Source organism: Podarcis vaucheri, assembly GCF_965113315.1.
Source record: "Podarcis vaucheri genome assembly, chromosome: 1".
Classification (NCBI taxonomy): Eukaryota; Metazoa; Chordata; class Lepidosauria; order Squamata; family Lacertidae; genus Podarcis; species Podarcis vaucheri.
Genome location: NC_138759.1, coordinates 120,924,848 through 120,952,704, shown reverse-complemented (window position 1 = coordinate 120,952,704; position 27,857 = coordinate 120,924,848). Strand labels below are relative to the sequence as shown.

General features: G+C 45.6%; 1 protein-coding gene across 1 annotated transcript; it reads left to right on the top strand.

Annotated features, from left to right (window-relative positions):
- The first annotated feature begins 649 nt into the window (after positions 1-649).
- On the top strand, positions 650-27,494 carry CYBRD1 (cytochrome b reductase 1). Its single transcript, XM_082209710.1, has 5 exons — positions 650-901; positions 12,299-12,507; positions 23,676-23,830; positions 23,931-26,929; positions 27,269-27,494. Exons 1-4 carry the CDS (start codon positions 715-717, stop codon positions 24,229-24,231), a joined length of 852 nt encoding a protein of 283 aa, XP_082065836.1. The 5' UTR covers positions 650-714; the 3' UTR covers positions 24,232-26,929; positions 27,269-27,494.
- The last annotated feature ends 363 nt before the right edge of the window (positions 27,495-27,857 follow it).

Genomic DNA, 27,857 nt, shown 5'->3' with positions numbered 1-27,857 from the left:
ATACTATGGGACTGATGAAGATTTGGAAACTGTTTTATCAACAGTGTCTTAGATACTGTGGTTCCCAAACTTCTTTGGCCATGTCCCACTTAAACATCTCTAAAATCCTGGTCCCCGTCCCCCCCCCCTGACATATAATTCTTATTATTCAAAGAGTGAACTCCTATTCAGTGGAGGAAGTAAAATAATAAAGAATCACTCTTAATAACTCATTCTCGAATCGCCCCCCCCCTTAAAAATCAAATTGCCTCCCCTTTTAGGGCATGTGCGTGCCCCAGGTTGGGAACCACGGCTTTGAAGCATTTTTGGAGTGGGGGGGGGGAATGGGGCAAGTGTTTCTGAGAGCAAGTAATATTGAGCTGTTCTGTAAAATTATTCTCAATTGATATTCAGATTTTTAAAAAAAAGAAAATAAAAGAAAAACAACTTCTCCTAAATTGTTTCCACAATTTTGACCACTGGGGTATAGCGGATTGCCCGAGGGGGGCGGAGAAAAAGCCCCGGAGGGGGGACGACCGACTTCCCCCTCCGCCATCCTCCCGGGAGGAATTCCGCTTCTCTCGCTTCCCCTCCAGGGGGAGGAAATCAGGAGGTCCCGCCCGCCTTGCCTGCCTGCCTGCCTGGAGCTGCCTCGGCGCAGCTCCGCCCCGTCTGTGGCGTTTGTTTGGGTCTATAAGAAGCCCGCGGTGCTGCGTAACGGCGTCGGGGGGAAAGATGGAGGGCTACTGGTGTTTCCTGGCGCTGCTGGCGTCGGCGCTGCTGCTGGGCTTCTGCTCCGTCGTCTTCGCCCTCGTCTGGGTTCTGCACTACCGCGAGGGGCTCGCCTGGGACGGGGGGGACGCCGAGTTCAACTGGCACCCGGTGCTCCTCATCACGGGCTTCGTCTTCGTGCAAGGGATCGGTGCGTAAAAGCGCGCAAGCGGCGCGGTGCCCGAAGGCAGAGCTTTGCGCGCCTCTTGGAGAGGCATCGAGGGGATGGGAAAGCGGGGGGAGAAAAGGGGCTCGAATCTGCGTGGGGGGGGGTCGAGAAAGCGGGAGGGGGTGCTTCTCTAAACTTATTTGGAAAGTGTTTCTTTGAATATGTGGTGGTGGGGGGGAAATGTGTACCCTTGAAAACGTTAAAATAAAAAAATTTCCAGTAGCACCTTAAAGACCAACTAAGTTAGTTCTTGGTATGAGCCTGAAGAAATGTGCATGCACATGAAAGCTCATACCAAGAACTAACTTAGTTGGTCTTTAAGGTGCTACTGGAAGAAATTTTTTTATTTTGACTGTGGCAGACCAACACGGCTACCTACCTGTAACTTGAAAACGTTGGCAGCGTTGAGATAAAGTCAACAGTGTAAAAGAAGTTTGGACGGATGTAAGAATGGAATACTGAATGGTTTAGAAAAATACGCAGGGATTTATGATACGCAAAAGGAACCACGGAAAGAGAAGAAGGGAAGTCACGGATGTTTTAAGGATGTCTAAATGAGCATTCTAAGTTGTAATGTAATAAAAATTATACATCTCAGCAACAGGGCAGCTGCCCCAAACTTCTGCGGCTGGTTAGAAAGCATTGAAAGTTGTTTAGGTGTGTAGCGACAGCAGCTAGGGTTCTTTTTTGGGCAAGGAAGAACTTCCCAGGAAAGAAGAATGGATAAGTCAGATGGCTATGCAGAACTGGTGAAATTAACAGCAAAATCAAGAGCGATGACAAATTGCAACAACAGCAATAATGTTGTTTTTTGTATTCCACCCATCTGACCGGGTTACGCCAGCCACTCTGGGCGGCTTCCAACAGAGATCACCTCTAACGATGAGTGTTTTATGGAAGAATGGATGCCCTTTTTTTGGACTATTGGGTGTATGATGAACTCGTGAGCAGGATTTGAGCTATGAACAACACAAGGGATTCGATTATAGAGGTTATAATTTAATAAACAGAAGAAGGTAAAGTTCAGCAGAAGGGGTGAATCGAAAACTCCGTGGAGGACGGGGTGGGAAATTGACAAAAATAAGAAAAAAGACGTACTTGCATTTTCAGTGAATGTGTTAAAAATGGGGGGGGGGGAGAAAAAGAAAGCGAGTGTGCACTCGCTAAGACTGCGTGGCAACTTGGGAGTAAACCAAAGAAGAAGTTCCACTGAACTGAATGCGGATTGCTGAGTTTCCTTGGGGCTGCAGAAGGCTATGTTTTATAACTTTTCAGTTTTGCTGCGTTCAGTTGGCCAGGATTGCAGCCTCAATTTCTTAAGCAAAACTAAGATCGCAGCTGCCACTACTTCTGCTTTTTCTGCAACAAGTTGAAGCTCTTGAAAGCCGGCTCTGTTGCACGCAGCCAGAATTGTTAACACACAGATCAGTCCCAGAGCGCAGGGCTCTTTAAGTATTCCATGTTGCTGAATTCTTGACTCCCCACCCCCCGGGGGGGGGATAAGGGAGAATGCAGAACGCATTCATTGTCCGGAGAACTGCGCAGTGCAAAACATACTTGACTTATTTCTGAGTAAATGTGATCCAGCAGTGTGCTACAAAAATGCATTCTTCTGAGGCGTAGTCCACTTATTTAATTACACAATCAGTTTCTTATACAACCAGCGAAGAAGAAGAAGGAGAAGAAGCCTTCTAGCCCCCAATCCCTCCCATGACTGCATTTTTTGTGGCAGGGTCACAAACACATCTGGATTCTGTCAAGCCAGGAAGGCTTAACATTATCTGTGCTTCCTGTTTACCGATGTTTGACTCACTTGATGTGAACTGAAAACTGGAATGTTTGAGCCTCCTTATTTTTCTTTTCATTTGGGGATTGATTTGTTTTTTGCTTAAGTTGTTTCATCGTGTTGTAAATTTGGGGGGGGGGGATTTTATCCACCACGACAGAGCTGGATGGTGCATGAGCAAGAAAAATAATGTCATGAACCTTTAAGGTGGGAAACTGGTACATGTATACCCGGAGACTTAATCTGAGTAGATTTGTCTTAAGATTTTAGCCCAAGGCTGTAGATGATAATAGCTGCCTTGGGAGCATTGTGTAGTTGGTAGAAAATTAACACACTCGAGCCTTGACCAACGCATTCCGCAATCCAGCACGCTTGCAAGGATTGCAGTGGAAGGCCATCTGTGGCTACTAGCCATGATTATTATGCTCTCAATAGCAGTTGGAGGCAGTAATACTTAACAATGGCCGTTGCTGAAGACCACAGAAGGGGAGGTTACTCTTGGGGATGTATCCAGCTTGCAGTTGTATCCTGGTTGGCCACTGTGAGAGCAGGATACTGGTCTAGATGGGCAGCCACTGGCCTGATCCAGCAAGCTCTTATTAAGTATTTAAGTTTTTTTTTATCTCCCCTGCCCCTGCCCAGCCAAAATTTGTGGCCAAAAACAGGCTGTCCTCATGCAGCCCACTATCAGTAACACTGCATGTCTACTCAAGAAGACGTATCAGGCTCAACAGGGCTTACTCCCAAATAACTGGATAAGATTACAACCTTGAATGTATGTGTCAGGGGTTCAGGAGCAGAGGCGCAGGAAAGGGAGGAAACAGAGAGCGAGGGGGAGGAATCCGAAGGGAGGATGAGTGATGATGACGACCCGAGATCTCCGAGCCTTTCCAGTGAATCGGAAGATTCACAGAAAGGAGCGCCAGTGGTCAGAGCAAGGGGGGGACCCAGGGGGACACCCCAGGAGGAAAGGACCAGAGGGGACTCAGAGAGCAGCAGTTGGAAATCGGGGCCAGCGTCCCCAGCTGAGCGCAGCGGGGAGGAAGGGGACCAGGTATCGGGACCCGGAGGTTCTCCGCAGGCGGGAGGGCATGAGTCGGGACTGGCCACACCCCCGTCAGGGAGCGAGGAAACGGTCAAGAGGAAGGTAGAAGGTTGGGCGCGCGCGCCAAGTTCAAATGCAGCGGAAGGCGGCACAGTAAGCAGCCCGGAAAGGGAGCCAGGTCCTAAAGCCCGCCGCAAGGAGACAGAAGGGTCCGGGGGGTCAGCGTCAGAAGAGTCCCAGAAGGAAGAGACCATGGGGGGCAGAGGGACCCAGAGAAGGAAGGAAAGACGTAAGAGGTGGAGCAAGGCGAGGGTATTAAGTTGGTGTACAGGAGGCGGGGATTCAGACAGAGCTTCGCCGGTCTAGCTATTAAGACGTAGAGCTGCACGCTACGGCTTGAGAATGGAAACTGTAACTCAATAAAGACTTTTATAAAGTAAACGCTGGCTAGCGTGATCCTCTGTGAGCTGGGATCTGGAAGCAGCTCTGACAGTATGTTTTGCATCCATATTGTCTTATTTCTCCGTGCTTCTGTTTTGACTAAGGCTGCAGTCCTACAAAGTTTTATATAGTTACCTTGGAATATGCTCCATTGAAAACACTGAGACTTTTGAATAGACGTGAACAGTGGTACCTCGGTTTCTGAGCGCCTCGGAAGCCAAACGCAGAGCTGTCTTTCCCATGGGGCTTAGTGGTGCGTCGCGCCAGGGCGCCGGCCAGCAAGTGGGGGAGCTGCGCGGCTTTGCCGGTGGCCTCCCCTTTTCCTGCACGCCCGCCATAATGATGGCGGGCGCGGAACTTCCCTCCCAAGTCTCTGCAGGGATCGCTCTCCTCCCCAGGAGGCTTGGGAGGGAAGCTGCGCTCTCCTCCCAAGGGAGCTTGGGAGGGGCGCAACTTCACTCCCAAGCCTCTGCGGGGATTGCTCTCCCACAGCGGCATGGGGGAGAGTTGTGGGGCCCCCCGGATGGTAGGCAGTGTGCAGCTACGGCCACCCCAACACTATCCATGGTAATTGGGGGGGGCTGGGCGGATATTTGCACCCCAGCGCCGCATCTGCTAAAGATGGCCCTAGCCAAACGTTTTGGTTTTCGAATGCCGAAAACCAGGAAGTAAATGCTTCCGTTTTCAAACGCACCTCGGAAGTTGAATGGCTTCAACTGCGTCCCCCCCCCCCCATTTTCTCCATTTACTTTGCAGACCACCCTTTGCGCCTGGGATGTCGAATGTTTCAGAAGTCGAATGGTCTTCTGGAGTGGATTACGTTCGATAACCGAGATACCACTGTATATAGTATTGCACTTGTAGGTGAAGTTAAAGTGCTGGGTTGGTTTCGCGTAATTCTCAAAGCAATTAGTTTTAATTGTTTTGTTTGTTTGTTTAGTCGTTTAGTCGTGTCCGACTCTTCGTGACCCCATGGACCAGAGCACGCCAGGCACCTCTGTCCTCCACTGCCTCCCGCAGTTTGATCAAACTCATGCTGGTAGCTTCAAGAACACCATCCAACCATCTCATTCTCTGTCGTCCCCTTCTCCTTGTGCCCTCCATCTTTCCCAACATCAGGGTCTTTTCCAGGGAGTCTTCTCTTCTCATGAGGTGGCCAACGTATTGGAGCCTCAGCTTCACGATCTGTCCTTCCAGTGAGCGCTCAGGGCTGATTTCCTTCCGAATGGAGAGGTTTGATCTTCTTGCAGTCCATGGGACTCTCAAGAGTCTCCTCCAGCACCATAATTCAAAAGCATCAATTCTTCGGCGATCAGCCTTCTTTATGGTCCAGCTCTCACTTCCATACATCACTACTGGGAAAACCATGGCTTTTACTATACGGACCTTTGTTGGCAAGGTGATGTCTCTGCTTTTTAAGATGTTGTCTAGGTTTGCCATCGCCTTTCTCCCAAGGAGCAGGCGTCTTTTAATTTCGTGACTGCTGTCACCATCTGCACTGATCATGGAGCCCAAGAAAGTAAAATCTCTCACTGCCTCCATTTCTTCCCCTTCTATTTGCCAGGAGGTGATGGGCCCAGTGGCCATGATCTTCGTTTTTTTGATGTTGAGCTTCAGACCATATTTTGCGCTCTCCTCTTTCACCCTCATTAAAAGGTTCTTTAATTCCTCTTCACTTTCTGCCATCAAGGTTGTGTCATCTGCATATCTGAGGTTGTTGATATTTCTTCCGGCAATCTTAATTCCGGCTTGGAATTCATCCAGCCCAGCCTTTCGCATGATGAATTCTGCATATAAGTTAAATAAGCAGGGAGACAATATACAGCCTTGCCGTACTCCTTTCCCAATTTGGAACCAATCAGTTGTTCCATATCCAGTTCTAACTGTAGCTTCTTGTCCCACATAGAGATTTCTCAGGAGACAGATGATGTGATCAGGCACTCCCATTTCTTTAAGAACTTGCCATAGTTTGCTGTGGTCAACACAGTCAAAGGCTTTTGCATAGTCAATGAAGCAGAAGTAGATGTCTTTCTGGAACTCTCTAGCTTTCTCCATTATCCAGCGCATGTTTGCAATATTAGTTTTAATAGCATCCGGTAATAAGAGGCACTAAAGCTGGAGAATAAAGACAATATTACAATTCGACTTTAAAAACAACGGTATTTATTATGATAGAAAATTGGAAAAAGAACACATCTACAGTTCAGTCCTGTACAGAAGTCCCACTGAGTTACATGAGTTTGGTTGATTGTTTATTTAATTTCTATACCACATAATATATTAAAAATATTTTAAGCGATGTACAGAGAACTGAAGCAACATCAAACAACTTAAACAAAATATTACAAAAGTACACAGTTACATATAAAAATGTTGCGTATATGTATATGTATATCAATTCATTTTCCTTCTGACATTTTCCAGTATAGAATTACAGCCTTAAGCTTAAAACTGTATGTTATGCTGCAGCATGTCAGTATACTAAGGCAAAGGACCCCTAGACAGTTAAGTCCAGTCAAAGGTGACGGGGTTGCGGCGCTCATCTCGCTCTCAGGCCGAGGGAGCTGGTGTTTGTCCACAGACAGCTTTCTGAGTCATGTAGCCAGCAGGACTAAACCGCTTCTGGCGCAGCGGAACACCGTGACAGAAACCAGAGCGCATGGAAATGCTGTTTATCTTCCCGCCGCAGCAGTACCTATTTATCTACTTGCAATTTGATGCGCTTTCGAGCTGCTAGGTTGGCAGGAGTTGGGACAGAGCAACGGGAGCTCACCCCGTTGCGGGGATTCAAACCGCCGACCTTCTGATCGGCAAGCCCAAGAGGCTCAGTGGTTTAGACCATAGTGCCACCCGCATCCCTGCGTCCCTATGTCAGTATACTATTTAGAATGGGGTGGGGGAACTTGTGGTTCTCTAGAGCTTGTTAGACTAGAGTTCCCATCAGCTGTAGCCAACATGGTCATTGGTGAGAGATGATGTGATTTGTAATCCAGCAACATTTGGAAAGCCAAGATTTTCCCACCCCCTTATTGATGCTGAGAGGGAAGTGGCAAGTAAGATGAGGAGCAGAGATGAGATTAAGAAGTACAATAATCTTATTCATGGTTAGTTCTTTTTTCTCAACTGCGTTTTATTTTGGTCCCCCACTTTTTAAGGGAGCAACACTTGGCTTCCTAATGTTGATTTAAAATTTCTTACTTGGGTACCCATTGCTTCATGGTAAAGGTAAAGGGACCCCTGACCATTAGGCCCAGTCACGGACGACTCTGGGGTTGCGACGCTCATCTCACTTTACTGGCCGAGGGAGCCGGCGTACAGCTTCTGGGTCATGTGGCCAGCATGACTAAGCCACTTCTGGCGAACTAGAGCAGCGCACAGAAACGCCGTTTACCTTCCCGCCAGAGCAGTACCTATTTATCTACTTGCACTTTGACGTGCTTTCGTACTGCTAGGTTGGCAGGAGCAGGGACCGAGCAACGGGAGCTCACCCCGTTGCGGGGATTCAAACCGCCGACCTTCTGATCGGCAAGTCCTAGGCTCTGTGGTTTAACCCACAGTGCCACCCGTGTCCCTATAAAATGGTGTTGAGGTGCAGAGGGGAGTTTGGTAAGCAAACAGACAAGATGCGACATAAAGAAGGTATAACTTGGGTATGAGAGGACACGGTGATGGAAGCGGAGTAAATACTTAACGTAAAGGGAGAGAACTCTTTGCACAGCCTGACAAGACTAAGAATGCCTATCAAGAATGCGGGAAGACAAAGGGAGTATTGAGTTATAGAAAAGCAGAAGGGTATGTGGAAAATGAAAGGACTTAACTATGTGCATTCTTTGGCAACAGTCTGTTTTCAGTTTAGCCAGCTTGCCGCAGTTAGGTCACATTATTCTTCAGCTTTAGCAATTGCATTCACCTGAATTACCTGTCGCGTTAGACGCACAGTAATGCGGAACAGCTCACACAACGTAGCTTTTTACAAACGCATATAAAATATTATACGTGTGCTCGTAAAATTGCAACGTGCAAATCCATTTGTGTGGTTTGTAAGTGGATGTGCCAGGAACAAAAGAATGTGATCTGTCACAGGACTAGGTTTTTATTAGCATTTGACGCTCTTATTAGAGGAAGCCAAAATGCTTCTAAGAAAGGGGGGGGGGGAGCTACGTGGACAGAATTGTGTGCAGCCTTCTTCCTGCCCCAAAATAAAATTATGATACACTTTTTAAGCATCTCTGTGCTTGCTTGCCAAAGGCTTATTAAGCCCCTTTGGACTCAACAAGACTTGTTGCCATACAAACATTCCTACGAGAAGCTGCATGTAAGCACTTAATAGCTGAATTTTCTTTGTTCTTCTGTGTTTAAACTGGCGCTCTTCCCCTCATCCTGTTGAAAACAAGGCTACCATATTTCCAGTCTGAATGTGCTTTTCTTCAACTCCTTGGAGGGGTGGAAGAAAAAGCTGTGAAATTGCAGAAAGGTTGTGTACAGTTAACTTGAAAAGACGACGTCTTCAAATGTCAATATTGTGCTTCCTATAGCATAGGGAAATATACATTGGTTCCAGTTCCAGGACATTCCATTTAGGAACAGAGTTTTCTTTATGACTTATATAGTGGATGTGTAGACCTTGGCATGCGCTGTACATAAATTAGAATGTTTTATAAGGCTATAGAGCCTTAAAGGTGATGTTGTTCATAGCAAGCAGCTGCTGTGTTCACCCCTTCTTCCTGAACTGGCTTTTTCCTGGCCAGGTGACTGGAGAAGAGTGGGGAAAATGGATTGGGTTTAGTCTTTCTACACTGACATGCCACTTCAGGAAATCTCAGTTGCCTCCGCCTCCAAGGAACTATAGATAATAAAGGTGTAGGAAGGTTAGGTTTCTTTGTGTCTTTACCACACTGCTAGCCAATTGCTAGTTTGACAATCCACACTACACATTTAAATCATATCCTCCCCCAAAATGCCAGGAACTGTAGTTTCCCCCTCACAGAGCTATTTCCAACACCTTTAACAAACGACAGTATCCAGAATTATTTGGGGAACACATGTGCTTTCAATATGCATTGAGTAGCTCAGTCAGTCGGTAGAGCATGAAAAACTGAATCTCCGAGTTGAGAGTTTGAGCCCTTACATTGGGCAAACGATTCCTGCATTGAAGGGAGTTGGAGTAGAGGATCCTTGTGATCCCTTCCAACTCAACAATTCTTTGATTCTAAGACTATGCTTTAATACGCTTGGGGACTGTGGATCTGTCCCCAAAGGACCTGTGAGCTGAATCAAACAACTGACTGGCCTGAATGACTGGGACCTGGGATCATCCCTAAACCTGTAAGGCAGAGCTTTCCCAACTTTTCATGCTGAGCACACACTTTTTAGACATGCATCATTTCACGACACAGTACAGTGGTACCTCGGGTTACAGACGCTTCAGGTTACAGACTCCGCTAACCCAGAAATAGTACCTCGGGTTAAGAACTTTGCTTCAGGATGAGAACAGAAATTGTGCTCCAGCGGCAGCAGAAGGCCCCATTAGCTAAAGTGGTTTTTCAGGTTAAGAACGGACCTCCGGAACAAATTAAGTACGTAACCAGAGGTACCACTGTAATTCAGTTTTACTAGCAAACCGGAGGCTAAACTAACCCCTTTCCAGCCCTGGGAGGAGCTGGAAGAAATCTGAAGGCAGCCCTGTTTAGGGAAGATTTTAATGTTTTATCGTGTTTTTAATATTTTGTTGGGAGCTGCCCAGAGTGACTGGGGAACCCAGCCAGATGGGCAGGGTATAAATATTATTATTATTATTATTATTATTATTATTATTATTATTATTATTATTATTGCTACACACTGCAGCCGACATACCAACATGTTGTGACACGCAGTTTGGAAAGCGCTGCTGTAAGGCATCGACCTGTCCAGCAATTCTGACCATAGGATGTGGGGTTGAAGAGCAACACTTCTGAAACAACTGAATGAAAACCATACCCCACCCCTGCATGATGCAGACACAACAATCTGCATCAGTTTGATGCAGATGCAACATTCTTGATCTCCAAACCATGGTTAGGAGAACAGGAGTGTTGGGTTTCTGTACTGCTTCCTTTTCTTCTGCTTGGTCTACATTGTCAACAAGCAAGATTGCCTTTGGCATGCAAATCCTGGAGGAAATCATGTGGCAGGGCAAAGGCGTATTTGCAGACATCTGTAATCTCTGCGTCAAGTTGTACAAACGTGAAATTTAAGAATAGGGGAAGGGAAGCTAGCCTAGAACCCTGGAAAAAGGAGAGAAAAGCAAAGGGAACAAGTTGTTTCTGCAAATAGGTCCATGTGCTGTTTAATATCTTCAGTATACCTGAAGGAGCGTCTCCATCCCCATCGTTCAGCCCGGACACTGAGGTCCAGCACTGAGGGCCTTCTGATGGTTCCATCACTGAGAGAAGTGAGGTCACAGGAACCAGGCAGAGGGCCTTCTCAGTAGTGGCACCTGGCCTGTGGAACACCCTCCCACCAGATGTCAAGGAAATAAACAACTACCAGATTTTAGGAGACATTTGAAGGCAGCCCTGTTTAGGGAAGCTTTTAATGTTTAACAGACCATTGTATTTTAATATTTTGTTGGAAGCCACCCGGAGTACAGTGGTGCCCCGCAAGACGAATGCCTCGCAAGACGGAAAACTCGCTAGACGAAAGAGTTTTCCGTTTTGGAGGTGCTTCGCAAAACAAATTTCCTATGGGCTTGCTTCACAAGATGACAATGTCTTGCGAGTTCCTGCTGGTTCCCCCCCCTTTTTCCTAAGCCGCTAAGCCACCTATCAGCTGATCCGATCAGCAGAAAAGCCGCTAATAGCGCTAATCCGCTAATCCTTCAATGGGCTTGCTTCGCAAGACGAAAAAACCACTAGACAAAGAGAATCACAGAACAGATTCTTTTCGTCTTGCGAGGCACCACTGTAGTTAGACAAACCCTGCCAGATGGGTGGGGTATAAATATTATTATTATTATTATTATTATTATTATTATTATTATTATTATTATCATCATCATCATCATCATCATCTAATGCACAGGGAAACAAGAGAAACAAATCAAAATCAAGTTTCTGAGGAAACTTGATGTAAGCCATCATGTAAATAAATCGACTCACCTTGGCAACGTTCAGAATCATGTGGGGGGACTTCTTTTTTAAAAAACAACACTATTTAGGGTAGATAAGGACAAGATGAAATTATACAATTGAATATAAATATAGATGGGAAACGGCTATGTATAGTGAATACTTATCTACTTTTAAAATTTTTCACCTATAATATTTTTCTTTTACTTCTTTATTTTTTTGTTATTTTTTCTGATATCTTTCATTTCACGCCTTTATTGTGAATAGCATTTTAGAGAGGTATAAATAACTGTAAATATGAAAAGAGACAAAGTATTCTCTAATTTTTTCCCCTTGGTTGTATGTATTTTCTTTTTCTTTTGTATTTCTTTTGCTGTAAATATGTATGTTTTCTAATTTGCACTTAATAAAAATAAAAATAGAATCATGTGGGGGGAATTGTTAGCGATTGCTCTGGTAAACTAGGTGCAAATGCATGTTTGGGAGAAATGTCCTGAGGGAAGGTGGTAGGGAAAAACAGCTTTTTTTTAAAAAAAAAAAAAAGAAGTTTCCCAGCAGAGGTGTAAAGCAGGGATGGGGAGCTTCTCAGATGTTCCTGGATGCCCAGCTTCTTTCACCTCGGCCAGTATGGCCCAGTGATCAGGGAATTCCCCAATTTGGAAGTTAAAAGAATTAGTGGCATCATGGAAGGAATGGGCCAAAGTTAAGGAGAAGTGAGGTCTCAGCTTGGCATGTTCCATTGCTGCATAACATGGCTTATTTAGCAGGAAGCATCACAGGAATCCCATACTGTGCCACGTGAAAATCTGGTAATTCCTCTTGAGCAAGTTTTTGGCTTTCGAAGAGGGAGTGACTTCTTGAGCCAGGCACCTCTAGCTAAATCCTCAAAAGCTGATAGGTATAATTTGAATGACACATGAATGGCCTTTAACATTCTGGGGAGAGAAAATAGTTTTCTAAAAAATTCTGAACTCTTCCCTTTCTTTCTCCACCTCTAGCAATCATTGTGTACCGGTTACCGTGGACTTGGAAATGCAGCAAATTCCTGATGAAATTAATCCATGCTGGGTTAAATACCATCGCTCTGGTGCTTGCAGTTATTGCTCTGGTGGCTGTTTGGGATTTCCACAATGCCAAGAGTATTCCCAACATGTACAGTCTGCACAGTTGGATCGGACTGACTGCTGTCATTTGTTATGCTCTGCAGGTTAGACACTGTTTATAAACGGCACTTAAAGAGGTGGAATAAGTTGTTCTGTCTTATCTTTATTAACAGTATGTTTGCATAGCCGAACGGCCTCTGTTTGAATTACTTTAATTGGGCACTTTGTATTTACCACAGAAATGCAACAGTTTGTAGGCAGGTAAGCCAAACTCCATGTGTTCATTGTGAGCAGAATAGATTATGTAAAAATGTGCAAGTTTTCTTTACTCAGGCTAGATTCTCAGTATACAAATTCATTCATTTCAAGCAGTTTTTTTAAAGATGCTTTCCCCCTGGTAATCTAGCAACACCTGGGCTGGGGGCGGGAGGGAAGGAAGAAAGAAAGAAAGAAAGAAAGAAAGAAAGAAAGAAAGAAAGAGTTTGCCAGCATCTTGGAATTGACACCACAGGATGCCATTGAATAGGAAAAACAAGATTAAAAAATCTATCCATTTCAGTCTTTTCATGGGAGAGGGGCATCAAAATGATTTCCAAGTACTAAGCCACCATGCTAAAGAGGGTACAGCTTTCTGTATGCAGGGTAGAAATAGATTTTATGCAAAGTCATTGTGTGGGTTCCTGTTCAAACGTTTCAATTCCTTTGCCTTTCAAAAGTAAAAAATCTGCCCTGGGTTCTAAAAGTTTCCCCTTCCTCCACCACATAATGGATGGCACTAGGTGTATTTCATATAAGACCGTACCTGAGGTGGTTTAGAATGTGAAATATACTCGGAGTCGAGAGTGTATTTCATGCTCTTTATTCAGCTCATAGTGGTGAGGAGGAATCGAAGTTCTCCCAGAATGTCTGCTTTATATACATTATTTACACAATGGGCCCCACGTGATTGGCTAATTCCGGGATTCTCCTGTAGGCCAAGCAGGTTGCGGATTCACTTCCACCTGGAGCTGGATTGGGTGGCTCCTGTGGACCAATCAGACTGCTGCATTCTGGATCCTATTGTTCTAGGACCAATCAGACTGCTGCATTCTGAATCCTAATGTTCTAGGACCAATCAGACTGCTGCATTCTGGATCCTAATGTTCTAGGACCAATCAGACTGCTGCATTTTGGACCCTATTCAACTCAGTACATAACAGAATGGTTCTTTAAAATGGTAGACAAAGGAAGAGAAATGTTTGATTCAGTGTGAAGCTCTGCAGCAGGAACAGGGAGCCTGTGGCTCTCTAGTCAGTGTTGGGCTACAGATTCCTTCAGCCTCGGCCAGTATTTTCAGAGATAATAGGAGATGCCCTTCCGATGCCCTGCCGATCTACCAGAGGACCCCCACCCTTATTCTAAAGCTCCCATATAATAGAAATTCTTCAGGAACACTTGAAAGGTGAGAAGGGAAACCCAACGGTAGGAGCTTAAAAAGCCGTGGGGGCCTGGACACCAGATAGTCACTGAGATTCTGAAGTAAGCCTCAAATATTGATGGGGCCTGAATCAATTCCGGCTATTGGGATTTCTGGTAAAGTTGCCTGACGCCGCTGTTCACAAAAGATAAGAGCTCACCAGTGCTGCGTTTCCTCAGCCTTTGGAACTCTCTTCTTAGAGAATCAAGACTGGCTCCTTTTCCTTCCACCTGCAGGTGAAGACGGTTTTATTCCTGCAGGGTATTGGGAACTGGCTGCTTTTAAGGAAAGGGCTTTTAAGAGTGCTGTGCTGTTTTTATCCGTATTTTAATGGGTTTGTTTTTATATCCGTTTAACTTTGCTATATTTTAAATGCTTTCTAAGCATCAGCTTTTATATGTGTTGTTAGCTTTCTGTGTTTTATTCATGTTTGTTTTAATTATTGTGAGCTTCCTTGAGTCCTGGTTCTGGGAGAAAGGCGGGATATAAATAAAATAATAATAATTTATTATTTATTCCCCACCCATCTGGCTGGGTTTCCCCAGCCACTCTGGGTGGCTTCCAGAGTAATACAGTAACCTATTAAACATTAAAAGCTTCCCTAAACAGGGTTGCCTTCAGATGTCTTCTAAAAGTTTGGTAGTTGTTTTTCTCTTTGACATCTGGTGGGAGGGCGTTCCACAGGGCAGGTGCCACTACCGAGAAGGCCCTCTGCCTGGTTCCCTGTAACTTGGCTTCTTGCAGCGAGGTAACCGCCAGAAGGCCCTCGGCGCTGGACCTCAGTGTCCGGGCAGAAAGATGGAGGTGGAGACGCTCCTTCAGGTATACTGGACCAAGGCCGTTTAGGGCTTTAAAGGTCAGCACCAACACTTTGAATTGTGCTTGGAAACATACTGGGAGCCAGTGTAGGTCTTTCAAGACCGGGGTAATATGGTCTTGGCGGCCGCTCCCAGTCACCAGTCTAGCTGCCGCATTCTGGATTAGTTGTAGTTTTCGGCTCATCTTCAAAGGTAGCCCCACATAGAGCGCATTGCAGTAGTTCAAGCGAGAGATAACTAGAGCATGCACCACTCTGGCGAGACAGTCTGCAGGCAGGTAGGGTCTCAGCCTAATCCACAGAGTGAATGCAACACAGCGAGTAGCACCGTTTTGTGTGTTTTTCCCCCCACGTTGTTCGCCAGAGCACCTGTGTGGTGGGACCTACTTTGAGGATGAAAGCGCTCGCTCTTTGTGCCCACTCGAAACTGGTCTGTCAGCTCCATGGATGAGTGCCCAGTTTGCTTCTGTTGCGGCCGGCTCTTTGGTTTGGAGGTGCACACAAGGAATGCGCCGGCTTGGATTTTAGCTGACGAGGGCTTCGTTTATTTGCTTAGGGAGACGTTTCAAGACAGCTGGGACGAGCGAAGTAACCCATCGACAAATAACATGCTCAACTGCCCTCATTTCATGCTTGCTAAACAACATATCAGAATAATAAGCAACAGAGCAGTTGGTTCTTAGGCAGACAATCCTTATTTAAAACCATTTTTAAGATTAAATAAATATGTTCTTGTTTTCTTTAATATCTTGAAATGACCTCATCTTCTCTGTTGTGTAAGATGATGAGCATTTAAAGTGAACGTGTAGCATTTTCAGAAATATGCAACCTTAGCTCCATACATGATGGCGATATTTTGCCAACAAGTTAAGAGCTCTGATCTTAAACAATATAGTTTTAATGAGCTTAAGCATTACTGTCACCTTTCTTTAATCACTATTTAGATAAGTTGAATCTGTTTCTGGGTATGGTCACTGTTTGGTCTAGAGGTTTTCAGTCCCTTCCACATAACAGTACAGCTAAGAAAACTACATTAAATATTTATTCCCTATCGTCCTTTACATCAGATGTCAAGGAAATAAACAACTACCTGACTTTTTGAAGGCAGCCCTGTTTAGGGAAGTTTTTAATGTTTGATGTTTTAGCGTGTTTTTAATATTCTGCTGGGAGCCGCCCAGAGTGGCTGGAGAGGCCCGGCCAGGTGGGTGGAGTATAAATAATACAGTGGTGCCCCGCAAGACGAATGCCTCGCAAGACGGAAAACTCGCTTGACAAAAGAGTTTTCCGTTTTGGAGGTGCTTCGCAAAATCTCCTATGGGCTTGCTTCGCAAGACGAAAATGTCTTGCGAGTTCCTGCGGGTTCCCCCCCTTTTTCTAAGCCGCTAAGCCGCTTATCAGCTGATCCGATAAGCCGCTAATAGCGCTAATCCGCTAATCCGTCAATGGGCTTGCTTCACAAGACGAAAAAACCGCTAGACGAAGAGAATCACAGAACGGATTCTTTTCGTCTTGCGAGGCACCACTGTAAATAGTAATTATAATTAATACCCCTATTTTTGCCTGCCCATTTGTGGAGCAGCATCCTTGTTGAGATACAGCAGGTCTCCGCTATTAGCAATTTCCAGAAACAACTTAAATGTTTGTGGGTTTTTTAAAAAAAAAACGCGCTTTTTTGGCCGGGTTGGGAATTGGGTCTCTTTCTTGCTTGGATGATGGTTTGTATTGTGTTTAAATCTACTTTTAGGTGTGTGTGTTTCTATTGCATGATTGTAAATATTGTCAAAATATATATGAAAGGCGATTCATAAACCATAATAGTAATAATAAATCCCTTTAATATACCATATTTTTCGCCCCATAGGGCGCACTGGCCCAGAGGGTGCACCTAGTTTTGGCGGGGGGAATAAAGAAAAAAAATTATTTCTTCCCCCGGCGCGGAGCTGGGGCGGGGGAAGCCCGAGCTTCCCCAGCCCCCAGAGCAGGCTGCTCTCCGCAAGCCGTGGGAGCCCGGCGCGACTTCCAGACTTCCTAGGGAGCCCACTGCACACCCCAGGCTTCGGGATGCAGGCAGCTCTCCGCAAGCTGTGGGAGCCCGGCGGGAACTCCCGCGGGCTCCCAATAAAGCCTTATTTCGCCCTGGGAATCATTTTGCCCGCGTCCCCAGGACCAAAGAAAGAGTAAAATAACACCAGGAAAGTTTCTTCTTTGGAGAAAAGGGTTTAATCTGTGCACAGAGACAGCCAGCAGAATATAGTTTCTGAAATCTGACTGCAAAGTAATACACATCAGCAAACTTTCTTATACCTGAAAGCATTCACCCACCTCTCAAGACCTCCCCCAAAACTTCCCCAATCAGCTGGCAAGTTTTCACTTATTCCCTTTTAGGGCATATCTATATTGCTTGCTAAGCAGTCCCTCGTCTTACCCCTGTACGTGTGCCTTTTCTGCTTGCTTAGCAGTCCCTCCCCTCTCCTTCGTACACGTGTCCTTTTTTGCTAGCTAAGCAGCCCCTTGTACGTGTCTTTTTTTATCTTGCATTACTGAAGCAGGAAGCGCAAGGCAGGAAATGGCCCCCCTAGCCTGTCTGGTAGGTTTAGCTTGCAACTGTGGGTCTAGCTAGCTGCTTAACCACAAATGCAGAAGTAAGTTTTGCAGAAACTCACTATGTGCAGAAAATATGAAGATTAACCCTTCACTCCATCCTCTTCTTATGAACAACCTAATACTTAGGTTCGTTCTGGGGTATGGGTCTATAATCTCTCATTAAAGCTATCACGCGGGGTCCCATCATGCTAGACATCATTCTCTGTAACATGTTTTGCATTCACTGCACCAAGCAGGGGATACAGAAGCAGAAAAGCAATAGAAGCATTATTGGGCCTGGCAGTGGGAGACACCAATTGCTCTTTTACTGGTAGGTTCCTTTTTCTGCGACACACAGACCCACTCATTCACCCTATGGACACGGAGGGGTGATGGATGGATCCACTGAGGCCAGAAGTGAGAATCTGGGAGGGTGGAAAGATTGTGGATGGTGGAACGGTTAAGTGGCAGTGGGAGGAGCGGCAGTCCACTCGAGGCATCTGTTGGGGGCAGGGTGCATACTAGACATTTAGACTTATTGACAGAATGGGCCACGCTCATGCCAGCAAAAGAAAATGCACATCCATATGACAAGGGCTGTTGAGATAACTCCCACCCACCAACCCCAAGAATGCCAGGGCTCCTCCCACCAATATTCAGGGGTCATTCCTGATATTCCTTTACTGCTGAAGGGCCCACTGATATTCGTATTCAATTATTTGCCGGGCCTCAGGGGTGCCTCTCCACCTTACTTCGGAAGCTCCTACCACGTGGAGCAGCCTGACACACGGGGTGACTATATCAAGGGGTTCTGGTACCAATATCAAAAGTCCTGGTGGTGCCTCTAAATTGGCTGGAGAACAAGTGTCTACGTTGGGGGCGCTGCCTGCGGGCGCCCCCCCATCCAATTCTTCACCGTGCGTAGAGATATCAGCCTCCGGAGTGATATCAGCAAGGCGGTCGTCACTGGAGGGGATCTTCAGGATGCTGAGACACAGTCCAATCTGAAGCAGCTTTCTTCACTCGAATGTGGTGGACCCAAGGGGTGACGCCAGCGACCTTCACAGCTGTGGGTGTGGAGAGCAGATGGGGCCCTTCCAGCACGGTTGCAGTGGTGCCTGGGACCAGTCTTATCCACACCTCGTCACCTGGCTCAAACTGGTCACGCAAGGAGTTCGGGCCTGGGTTGAGAGAGAAAATCTCGAGAGAGAGACTGTACATAATTGTTCAATTCCACATCTTGAACAGGGATAGATGAAAGCATGCGCACATAAGGAATCGGTCTCCCAAACATCACTTCAAAAGGGTGACAAGTGAATACGTTTCAATGGGAGGCTACAGACTCTAAGCAAAGCCAAGGGCAACATGGACACCCAATTAGACCCTGTTTCTTGGGTCAATTTGGACAACTGGTTTTTCAAAATCCTGTTCATCCTTTCCACTTTTCGAGAACTTTGGGGCCTATATGCGGTACCCACCATCTTCCTTCTTCACTGGCAACAGTGGGGTGTTTCACTGTGATTGGCATTGTTTCAAGATTCCATGTTGAAGCAATCGCTCCAGGTGCACCCACACTCCTTCAGCTGCCTGTCGTGGGATGGGGTATTGGTTTTTATCCTCCGCCCATAGTCCAGGGTCAACATCATGAAGCAGGCTAACAGGGAGGATTCCCTCCTCTTCTTTTACCATCATCAAGCACCAATGGTCTCTCAGGGGCATTTCTAAAGAAAACTCTCCTGCTGGTCCAGTTGAGCCAGTGTGGTGTAGTGGTTAAGAGCGGTAGTCACGTAATCTGGGAAACCGGGTTCGTGTCTCCGCTCCTCCACATGCAGCTGCTGGGTGACCTTGGGCCAGTCACACTTCTGTGAAGTCTCTCAGCCCCACTCACCTCACAGAGTGTTTGTTGTGGGGGAGGAAGGGAAAGGAGAATGTTAGCCGCTTTGAGACTCCTGAAGGGGAGTGAAAGGCGGGATATCAAATCCAAATTCTTCTTCTTCTTCTTCAGTTGTCATCATTACTTCCCCCATTGGTTGGAAGGAAATCTGGGCTTGTAATTTTGTTAACAAGTCTCGGCCCAAGAAAGGAATGGGACACTCTGGTATATACAAAAATTTGTGCTGGACTACTTGGCCACCTAGGCAGCAGGTAACAGACTGCAAAAACGGGGCCTTTTGTGATTTACCTGTGGCTCCAATTATATTAACCACTTGGTTTGTGGGTTTTGTTACAGGCACAGGTAAGATTGAGTGGGCAGCTCCCTTGTTCACCTTCTCCTACCTGTAATAAGGTAGCTGGGTTAAGGGCTGTGGTAACCTGAAACTTCAGGCGTGAATGTAATAACAGCATCTGGCACTTCCTCATTTTCGCTTGTGATAGGAAATAGGTGCCTTTCATGTCAAGTAAGGCTGGGACTGCGTGTGGAGTCACACAGGTGGTGTCCTGTCCAAACGTGAATTTATCTGCCTTTGTGAGTAGGGTGGCCACTGCCACAATCGCTCTCATACGGGGGGGGGGGGGGCAATCTCTGTTCTGTTGGGGTTAGCTTCCCTGACAAATATGCGACGGGTTGCTGCCAATTTTCCAGTTTCTGGCATAAGACTCCCTTGGCTACCCCCTGGTCTTCATCTATGAACAGGGTAAAAGGCTTCTCGGGGTTTGGATGCCAAGCGCTGGGGCTTGTTGTAATGCCACTTTGAGATCCTGAAAAGCCTGCTGCTGTTCCCTGCCCCATATAAAAGGATCCTTCTCTATTCCCCTAGTTGACTCATGCAGGGGCCGAGCAATGCTTCTGTAGTTAGTAGTGAGTCCAGGAGATATTGTACATCATCATAAGTGGGATTATAGGTTTTAAAAATCCCTTCAAACAATTTTATGATCTTTGCTGGATTCTCCTCAAAAGAGGGGTTCTGATTTCTCCAATTACAAACATCTGCACTTGAAAAGGGTATATGCTGGACCGTGTAGGTCCGTGGTGCCTCCGCTTGTCCAGCTGGGACAGGGGCTGGCGGATCATAAACCCTCTGAAGGGGCATTACTCCGGCTGCCTGATCCTTCCTGGTTTTCTCATACTGTCTGTGAGACATAACTCTCTTCGCCGCCTGTCCCCACTTACGTTGCCATCTCTTCCTCTTTTCAGGGGTGCAGCATTCTGCTGCCTCAACTAACAAGGGGCTCACATCCAACTTCTCCCTCAAATGGCTTTACAAACTCCTTTAGTCTCTCTTTCTGTTTTTCTGTCCACATTTTCTTTCCTTGATTCATATCATCTAGTGTCTTCCTAAACTCTTCGTCATCTTCCTCTTCTTCCGTCTCACTATCCTCCTTCGCAGGTCCTCCTCCCCCTACACCAGTGCCTCCCTGTGCTTCTTGATTTTGGCCTGGGGGGGTTGTTGGAGGGGCTGTTGGTGGAGTGTTGGAGGGGCTGTCTGGGTCTTCTAACACCAGAGGCTTCACTGTACAAATCCTGTTCTGTGTGTTGCTGTCACAGCAAGACTTTAGCCATGGTAGATTCTTTTCTACATTGGTCTTCCATGTAGAGATATAGGGGATCTGGTCTGGGTGGACATTTAATATATTTTGCCACAGGGGGTTGATTCGCCACAGGGGGTTGATTAATTGCAAATCAAAGCCACGCAGTTCCCTGGGTCGGCAAGTTCACCTCACATAAAGTTCTGAGTCTCTGTTTTTTTAATTTGAATCCCCAAATCATCACTCTTCGTGGCCGCTTTCCAGTTATTTAAAAAGCATTCCAGAGGAATACATTGGCTTGCTCCAGACCCTATTTTTCAGATACTCCGCTCCTAACCGGGTTTCAAAATTCTCTCACACTCCACATGCTACAGATTGTCAGAAAATGCACAACCCTACAATCGCTCGGCCAAGGGGACACTAAGCCTTGGCCCTCATTCAACAATTCATCCACCGGAGTATCTGACACACAACATGCCAAAAAAACACTCAATTCCCTCTGCCCCATTCCCTTTCCCAAACCTTACTGGCGGCACCCTGTTGCCACGGCCAGTTCCTTTCCTGGCAGCACTTTACTGCTACCAGGTGAGGCTGATCAGGCCTCGGGCCCTTTCCCTCGGGCCCCTAGCCCTTTCCTTCGGGCTTACCTTTTTTCTTTCTCCGCTGCGGATTCCCTCTTTCGGCCTCTTTTCTCCCTCGACCAGGTGTCTCCACTCCAGGACGGTGTGGCAATCTCCCCCTACAAACTGGCAGGGTGTGCACTGGAAATGCGAACGCCAATCTGAGCTGTTCACCTGAGGTCGAGCCTGGCTCTCCTTGGTCCTCTGGGGTGGGGCGAATATCCTGGGCGAGCCCCCAAAAATATAAAGCCTTATTTCGCCCTGGGAATCATTTTGCCCGCGTCCCCAGGACCAAAGAAAGAGTAAAATAACACCAGGAAAGTTTCTTCTTTGGAGAAAAGGGTTTAATCTGTGCACAGAGACAGCCAGCAGAATATAGTTTCTGAAATCTGATTGCAAAGTAATACACATCAGCAAACTTTCTTATACCTGAAAGCATTCACCCACCTCTCAGACCTCCCCCAAAACTTCCCCAATCAGCTGGCAAGTTTTCACTTATTCCCTTTTAGGGCATATCTATATTGCTTGCTAAGCACTCCCTCGTCTTACCCCTGTACGTGTGCCTTTTCTGCTTGCTTAGCAGTCCCTCCCCTCTCCTTCGTACACGTGTCCTTTTTTGCTAGCTAAGCAGCCCCTTGTACGTGTCTTTTTTTATCTTGCATTACTGAAGCAGGAAGCGCAAGGCAGGAAATGGCCCCCCTAGCCTGTCTGGTAGGTTTAGCTTGCAACTGTGGGTCTAGCTAGCTGCTTAACCACAAATGCAGAAGTAAGTTTTGCAGAAACTCACTATGTGCAGAAAATATGAAGATTAACCCTTCACCAAGGCTTGCGGACAGCTTCCTGAAGCCTGGAGAGCGAGAGGGGTCGGTGCGCACTGACCCCTCTCGCTCTCCAAGCTTCAGCGAAAGCCTGCATTCGCCGCATAGGATGCACACACATTTCCCCTTCATTTTTGGAGGGGAGAAAGTGCGTCCTATAGGGCGAAAAATACGGTAATTATGGGGAACATTATATTACCATTACAGCTTCCAAAACATATTACAGTAGTTGTTGGGCTTAGAACATTTTTATCACATGTGATGAAACAGCCTGGAGGTTTTAAAAAATCAAGTTATAGGAAACATAGACCTTAGCTTGCTGCTCTGCTTCTGTCCTTCTTCCTTGTAGTGTTTATAGGCAGACTAGGGAGCAGGTGAATTCCGTCAGACGTAGGACCGGGAGCGGCCAGCTCACTACCGAAAATTATTGTCCCTCTTTTGCACTGTTCATCTTGCTTTGCTTGTTCATTAAAAAGAAAGACTTGGAAATGAGTCACAGTCACACCCACTCCTAATTTGATATTTTACCCTTCTGTCTGGTTCTCGTTTGCTTTTCTGCTCTACAAGGCAAGAGGGCATAACTCTGCTTTGCATTGCTTGGACTTCTGGCTCCACATTTTAACAGCATCCTCCTCTTGGCTTCTGTCTGTATTGCATGTGTGTTTGACAGTTTATGCATCTCAGTAGGCTCTGGCCCACGGAAATTTATGCCGCAATTAATTGGATATTCTTTAAAGCGCCGCAGGACTCTTTGGCTGAGTTAGCATGGAAGGCTAAGCCAAACCGGGACTTATCTTGAACATGTGAGTGGGTGTGCTCCCAGAGAATATATCATGGCTGCTTCAATCCTTTTCCTTAAAATTATTTTTTTTTTCCAGTTTTCAGTTTTACAATTACTGTATTGGTCCAAATATAAGCCTCACCCAAATATAAGCTGCACCTTTAAAATTAAGGAGGGGGAGAGAGAAAGACAATGCCCTAATACAGGGGTCAGCAAACTTTTTCAGCAGGGGGCCGGTCCACTGTCCCTCAGACCTTGGGGGGGGGTGGACTGTTTTTTGGGGGGCGGGGGAATGAATGAATTCCTATCCCCAACAAATAACCCAGAGATGCATTTGAAAGAAAAGGACACATTCTACTCATGGAAAAACATGCTGATTCCTGGACCATCTGGGGGCCGGATTGAGAAGGCAATTGGGCCAGATCCGGCCCCCGGGCCTTAGTTTGCCTACCCATGCCCTAATATAAGCCACTTGCTTAAAATTCTGCAGGCACTCACACCCGTTCTGTTTTACCATATGTCTGTTTCAGCAGCGATATCGTAAAAGCCCATTTTTGTAAGGTCGCGAATTTAAGCCGCACTTTCAACTTTTCACAGTCAGAATTGGGGGGGGGGGGTGAGGCATAAGTGAGGTACATCATTCCCCACTCTTGTACAGTAGTTATTTTAGTCCTTCTGTTTGTGTTTAAACAACAAATACCAGTAAAATAACTTGCTCTTTCTGTGTAGCTTGTTCTAGGTGTCGCTGTCTTCCTGCTTCCCTTTGCTCCCGGTTCTCTTCGGGCAACCCTGATGCCAATTCACGCTTATTTTGGCCTTCTAATCTTCGGAACGGTGATTGCGACAGCCCTCATGGGATTCACAGAAAAACTTATTTTTGCTTTGTAAGTATTTTTTATTTACGCCATCGTAAATGAAAAAAGTTCTTGGTGTTTTTCTTGTTTGGTCTCAAGCACTGCTCTTATAACAGCTCTCTTTTTCCAGATCGAGCCCTGGATATAAATATAAAGATTCTCCCCCAGAGGCCATCTTTGTCAACGTTCTTGGAGTTCTGATCTTGGTCTTTGGTGCTGTTGTTTTGTGGATGGCAACAAGGCCCCACTGGAAACGCCCGCAGGAGCCGGATTTGAAAATCTCTCACCGAAACGGAGGAACGCTTGACAAAGAGGGATCGACTATGACGGACTGCAGCAACGCGGAGAAGTCTGACGTGGAGTTCAACAGCGAGGCAGCCAGGAAACGCAACCTGAAACTGGACGAAGCTGGTCAGAGGTCAACCATGTGAAGGTGTTGGGAGCTACAGCCGTACATCTCTCAATACCAAAAGGGCTATTTTTCTCCCTCGCCTCTTTAGCTGTGCAACAACACAATATATATTGCTTGCTTAGTGCTACGGGGATATTCATTGATGACGAGGTGGCAAGGACTTTGATTCTAGAAGAACTCGTGTTTATTGGTCAGTTGTTCTGAATGTAACTTTTCATCGACATGGGGCTGGAATGAAGCATGTCAGTTTTCCGCTGGTACAAGGCCTGTTGTCTTGGCAAATCTCTTTGAAGAGCAGCTTGCCAGTGTGGTGCTCCATTCCTTCCCATATTTTGGGGGTGAGCAGATCCTAAAACCATCGCCATGACAATTTTATCACTAAAACCAATAAAACGTTAGGGTGTTTGTAACAGAAGGGTCTCTAGAAAAATGGCTATAAACCAGTTAGGAGAAAAATAGCACAGGTATTGAAAGAGAGGAAATGTTTTGGGGGGCAGACATTGCATAAAGATTTGCCAAAATGATTACAATCTTCCTATGAGCGTTGCTCATATCAGCCCTTATAGTCTCAGAGGTGCAATCAGAATTCTGTTTGTGCCATTCCAGGTTATCTTACACAACTGGCGTGGCAACATCTAACTCCTCCATCCCTTGATTTCACACAAGCTTTGGTGTTTAGGTTTTTTTTTTACATTGCACACTTCATCTCATGTGAAACCACATAATTGGCACCCTAACAGTATTGGAGGGCACAGTCCATCAAGCCACGGCTACCAAGAGTGTTTCTGCACAACAGTGTGAAATTGATATAGGCTGCTCAGCCGCTGTGTTTGGATTAAAATGGTCCCTTGACTCCAGTGGGACAAAAATCCAATATAAGTGGAAGGATGTTTCCTTAAGAGGTTGGTGGATTGCATCCTAAAGCAGTCCTCTTCAAAACACTTTGGAATATTGACCTCTTAAAGGCACTGGTAGAACTATGTTCAATAACTGTAAGAAGAATGATGGCATGCTTTGCACACTTTTCGCTATAGGAAAACTTTATGCAAAAGCATTTTACCTTTAGTTTACAGCCTGCACTTTGTAACTTTACAAAAAAAACCAAAGCCCTCGCCACGGTCACATTATTACAGTCAATATTCTAATTCTCCAAAATAAATTCATTTGGCACAGCGCACAGACGAGTAACTACTTCCCGTTTATATGCCAAATAGCAATCTGACGATACGGTACCCTCATTCAGCTAAACAAACCATAATGCTATTTATTTAAAGAGCTGGCTGCTATTTATAGTTGCATCATTTGTTAAAGGGTCTTCTTTATAAGAGCTGCAGTTTCTAAGAGATCCGGGGAGGGAAGGAGGTTACAAAGAAAACGCCTTGGAATTGAAACCGGAACCTTTATCGTGGACACATTAGGGAATGTTACATAATTTTGTAAAATGCAAGGAAGCCAGCTTGACTTTCGGTAAGGCTAAGCAGTATATTCAGCAGTTATTTTTAAGATCTCGGGCTAGCTTCAATTCTGAAAGCACTATGCTGAGATTTTCCCAAAAGGAGTAGTGATTCTGGAATGATTTCTTAGGGCATTGGGATATAACCGGAAATCTATGGAAGCTTGTTGACTGTTGTACATATATGTTGTAAATTGTCAGTACAGTCATACCTCGGGTTAAAGACGCTTTGGGTTAAATCTTTTCAGGTTGCGTCCCACGGCAACCTGGAAGTAACGGAATGGGTTACTTCCGGGTTTCGCTGCTCGTGCATGCACAGACGCTCAAAATGACGTCATGTGCATGCGCAGAAGCGGCGAATCGCAACCCGCAGGCGCAGGTTGCCTTCTGCTCAGATTGTGAACGGGGCTCCGGAACAGATCCTGTTCGCAACCAGAGGCACCACTGTATCTGCTGATGTGATTTTACAGAAAACTGCATCCGGACCGTCAGGGCCAAATCTGCTGTTTGTGTCTCTTCGTTATAAAAATTCTCTGGTATTGTTTATGGCTCAAAACTGAAACATGCTGGTTTTCACTGTGTAAAGAAAAGGTTTTTATACTTTATACTACCCTGTTCTACTGAATTCTAATGAAAATCAGCACTTATCTGTGAATGAACAGAGCTGATCGGAAGCTAAGCTGGATACGTGCATGCCCATCTTCTGACCAGGCCTGCTGGGGGAAAGAGTGAACAACCTCTGTGAATGGCCTGTTCTAGAATCCCTTCTGCAGCCCTTGTTAGCAATGCAAAGGGAAGCGAGCCTGAGAGAAGTCTTAGCATACATAAACAATCCCTTTGCCCCCCATGGCATGTGACAGTGGTTGGGTGTCAGGTGATAGAGGGTGTGGCCATATTCTTTCTCACACTCTCATTTCATTTGGTTTTATATGTAAGCCCAGGACATCCATCATGATGAGCTTCCATATCATCAACATTTGAAAAGTGAACTTCCTGAACAGATCAGTCTGTTAATGTTCGGTGTGGTGTTCGTGGCCAACCTAATACCATCTCATGCCTGTTCAGAAAGCTGTGAAATAGTTTGGTAAGCTCTGGCCCTGGCAGTGTCAAAAAATGTTGAAAGTTGTATTATGCTAGGCCTCGTTATTTTGAAAAAGGTATATGGCTGCAATATTGTTCTTTATTATATCAATGGCTGCCTTATTTCATAAAATCAGTAGCTGAAGGTATGCTTCTCTTTAAGTATATTTAAGAAGATACAGTGGTGCCTCGCAAGACGAAAAGAATCCGTTCTGTGATTCTCTTCGTCTAGCGGTTTTTTCGTCTTGCGAAGCAAGCCCATTGACGGATTAGCGGATTAGTGCTATTAGCGGCTTTTAGCGGCTTATCGGCTTATCGGATCAGCTGATAAGCGGATTAGCGGCTTAGAAAAAAGGGGGGAAGGGGAAAAAAACCAGCAGAAACTCGCAAGACATTGTCGTCTTGCGAAGCAAGCCCATAGGGAAATTCGTTTTGCGAAGCACCTCCAAAACGGAAAACTCTTTCGTCTAGCAAGTTTTCCGTCTTGCGAGGCATTCATCTTGCGGGGCACCACTGTACATAGAGTATTGTAAATAAGAATAAGCAGTGTATATTGGTAATGATAACTCGGCTCTTTATAGAAGGAAATGGAAATATTTTGTAATTTCCTAATTACCAAAGATGTTGTGTTTTTTTAAAAAATCCATTTGAATATATTCCATTTGCAGAGCTTATTTTGCAGAGCAAAAGGGGGGCAAATGTTTTGTTACGTTCCTTTTTTATATTGCAATAAAAGTTATGAAGTCTTACATTCAGTGTATTATGTAGTCCAATTATGTTGGGGGTATGGATCGCCAAGCTTTTAAATATAGCATGCAAGTAACATGGATTGGTGTGATGGGAAAAGTAACTGGGGCTTTTACTTTTATTTTTTTATTAGCTACAGTTGGTCCTGGCACCTACTGTGACCAGTTGCTGCTAACACTATGGTCAGTTAATAGCAGTTCAAACAGTGGTTTGAAGCTGGTTTGTTCAAAATAATTAGCGGTAACCACAGGCAAACTGTGGTAGACTAAAACTGAAATGAAAAACTTTCTAAATCATTCTCCATGCTGCCTGGAGGGTGGCGGCGTGAGGTTCATCTTTCCTACATGTTTATTTCCAAAGATTTC

Coding starts and splice junctions, on each gene's coding strand:
- CYBRD1 (XM_082209710.1), top strand. CDS start 715: ATGGAGGGCTACTGGTGTTTCCTGGCGCTGCTGGCGTCGGCGCTGCTG. Junction 12,508..23,675: donor TCATTTGTTATGCTCTGCAG/GTTAGACACTGT, acceptor CTTTCTGTGTAG/CTTGTTCTAGGTGTCGCTGT. Junction 23,831..23,930: donor GAAAAACTTATTTTTGCTTT/GTAAGTATTTTT, acceptor CTCTTTTTCCAG/ATCGAGCCCTGGATATAAAT.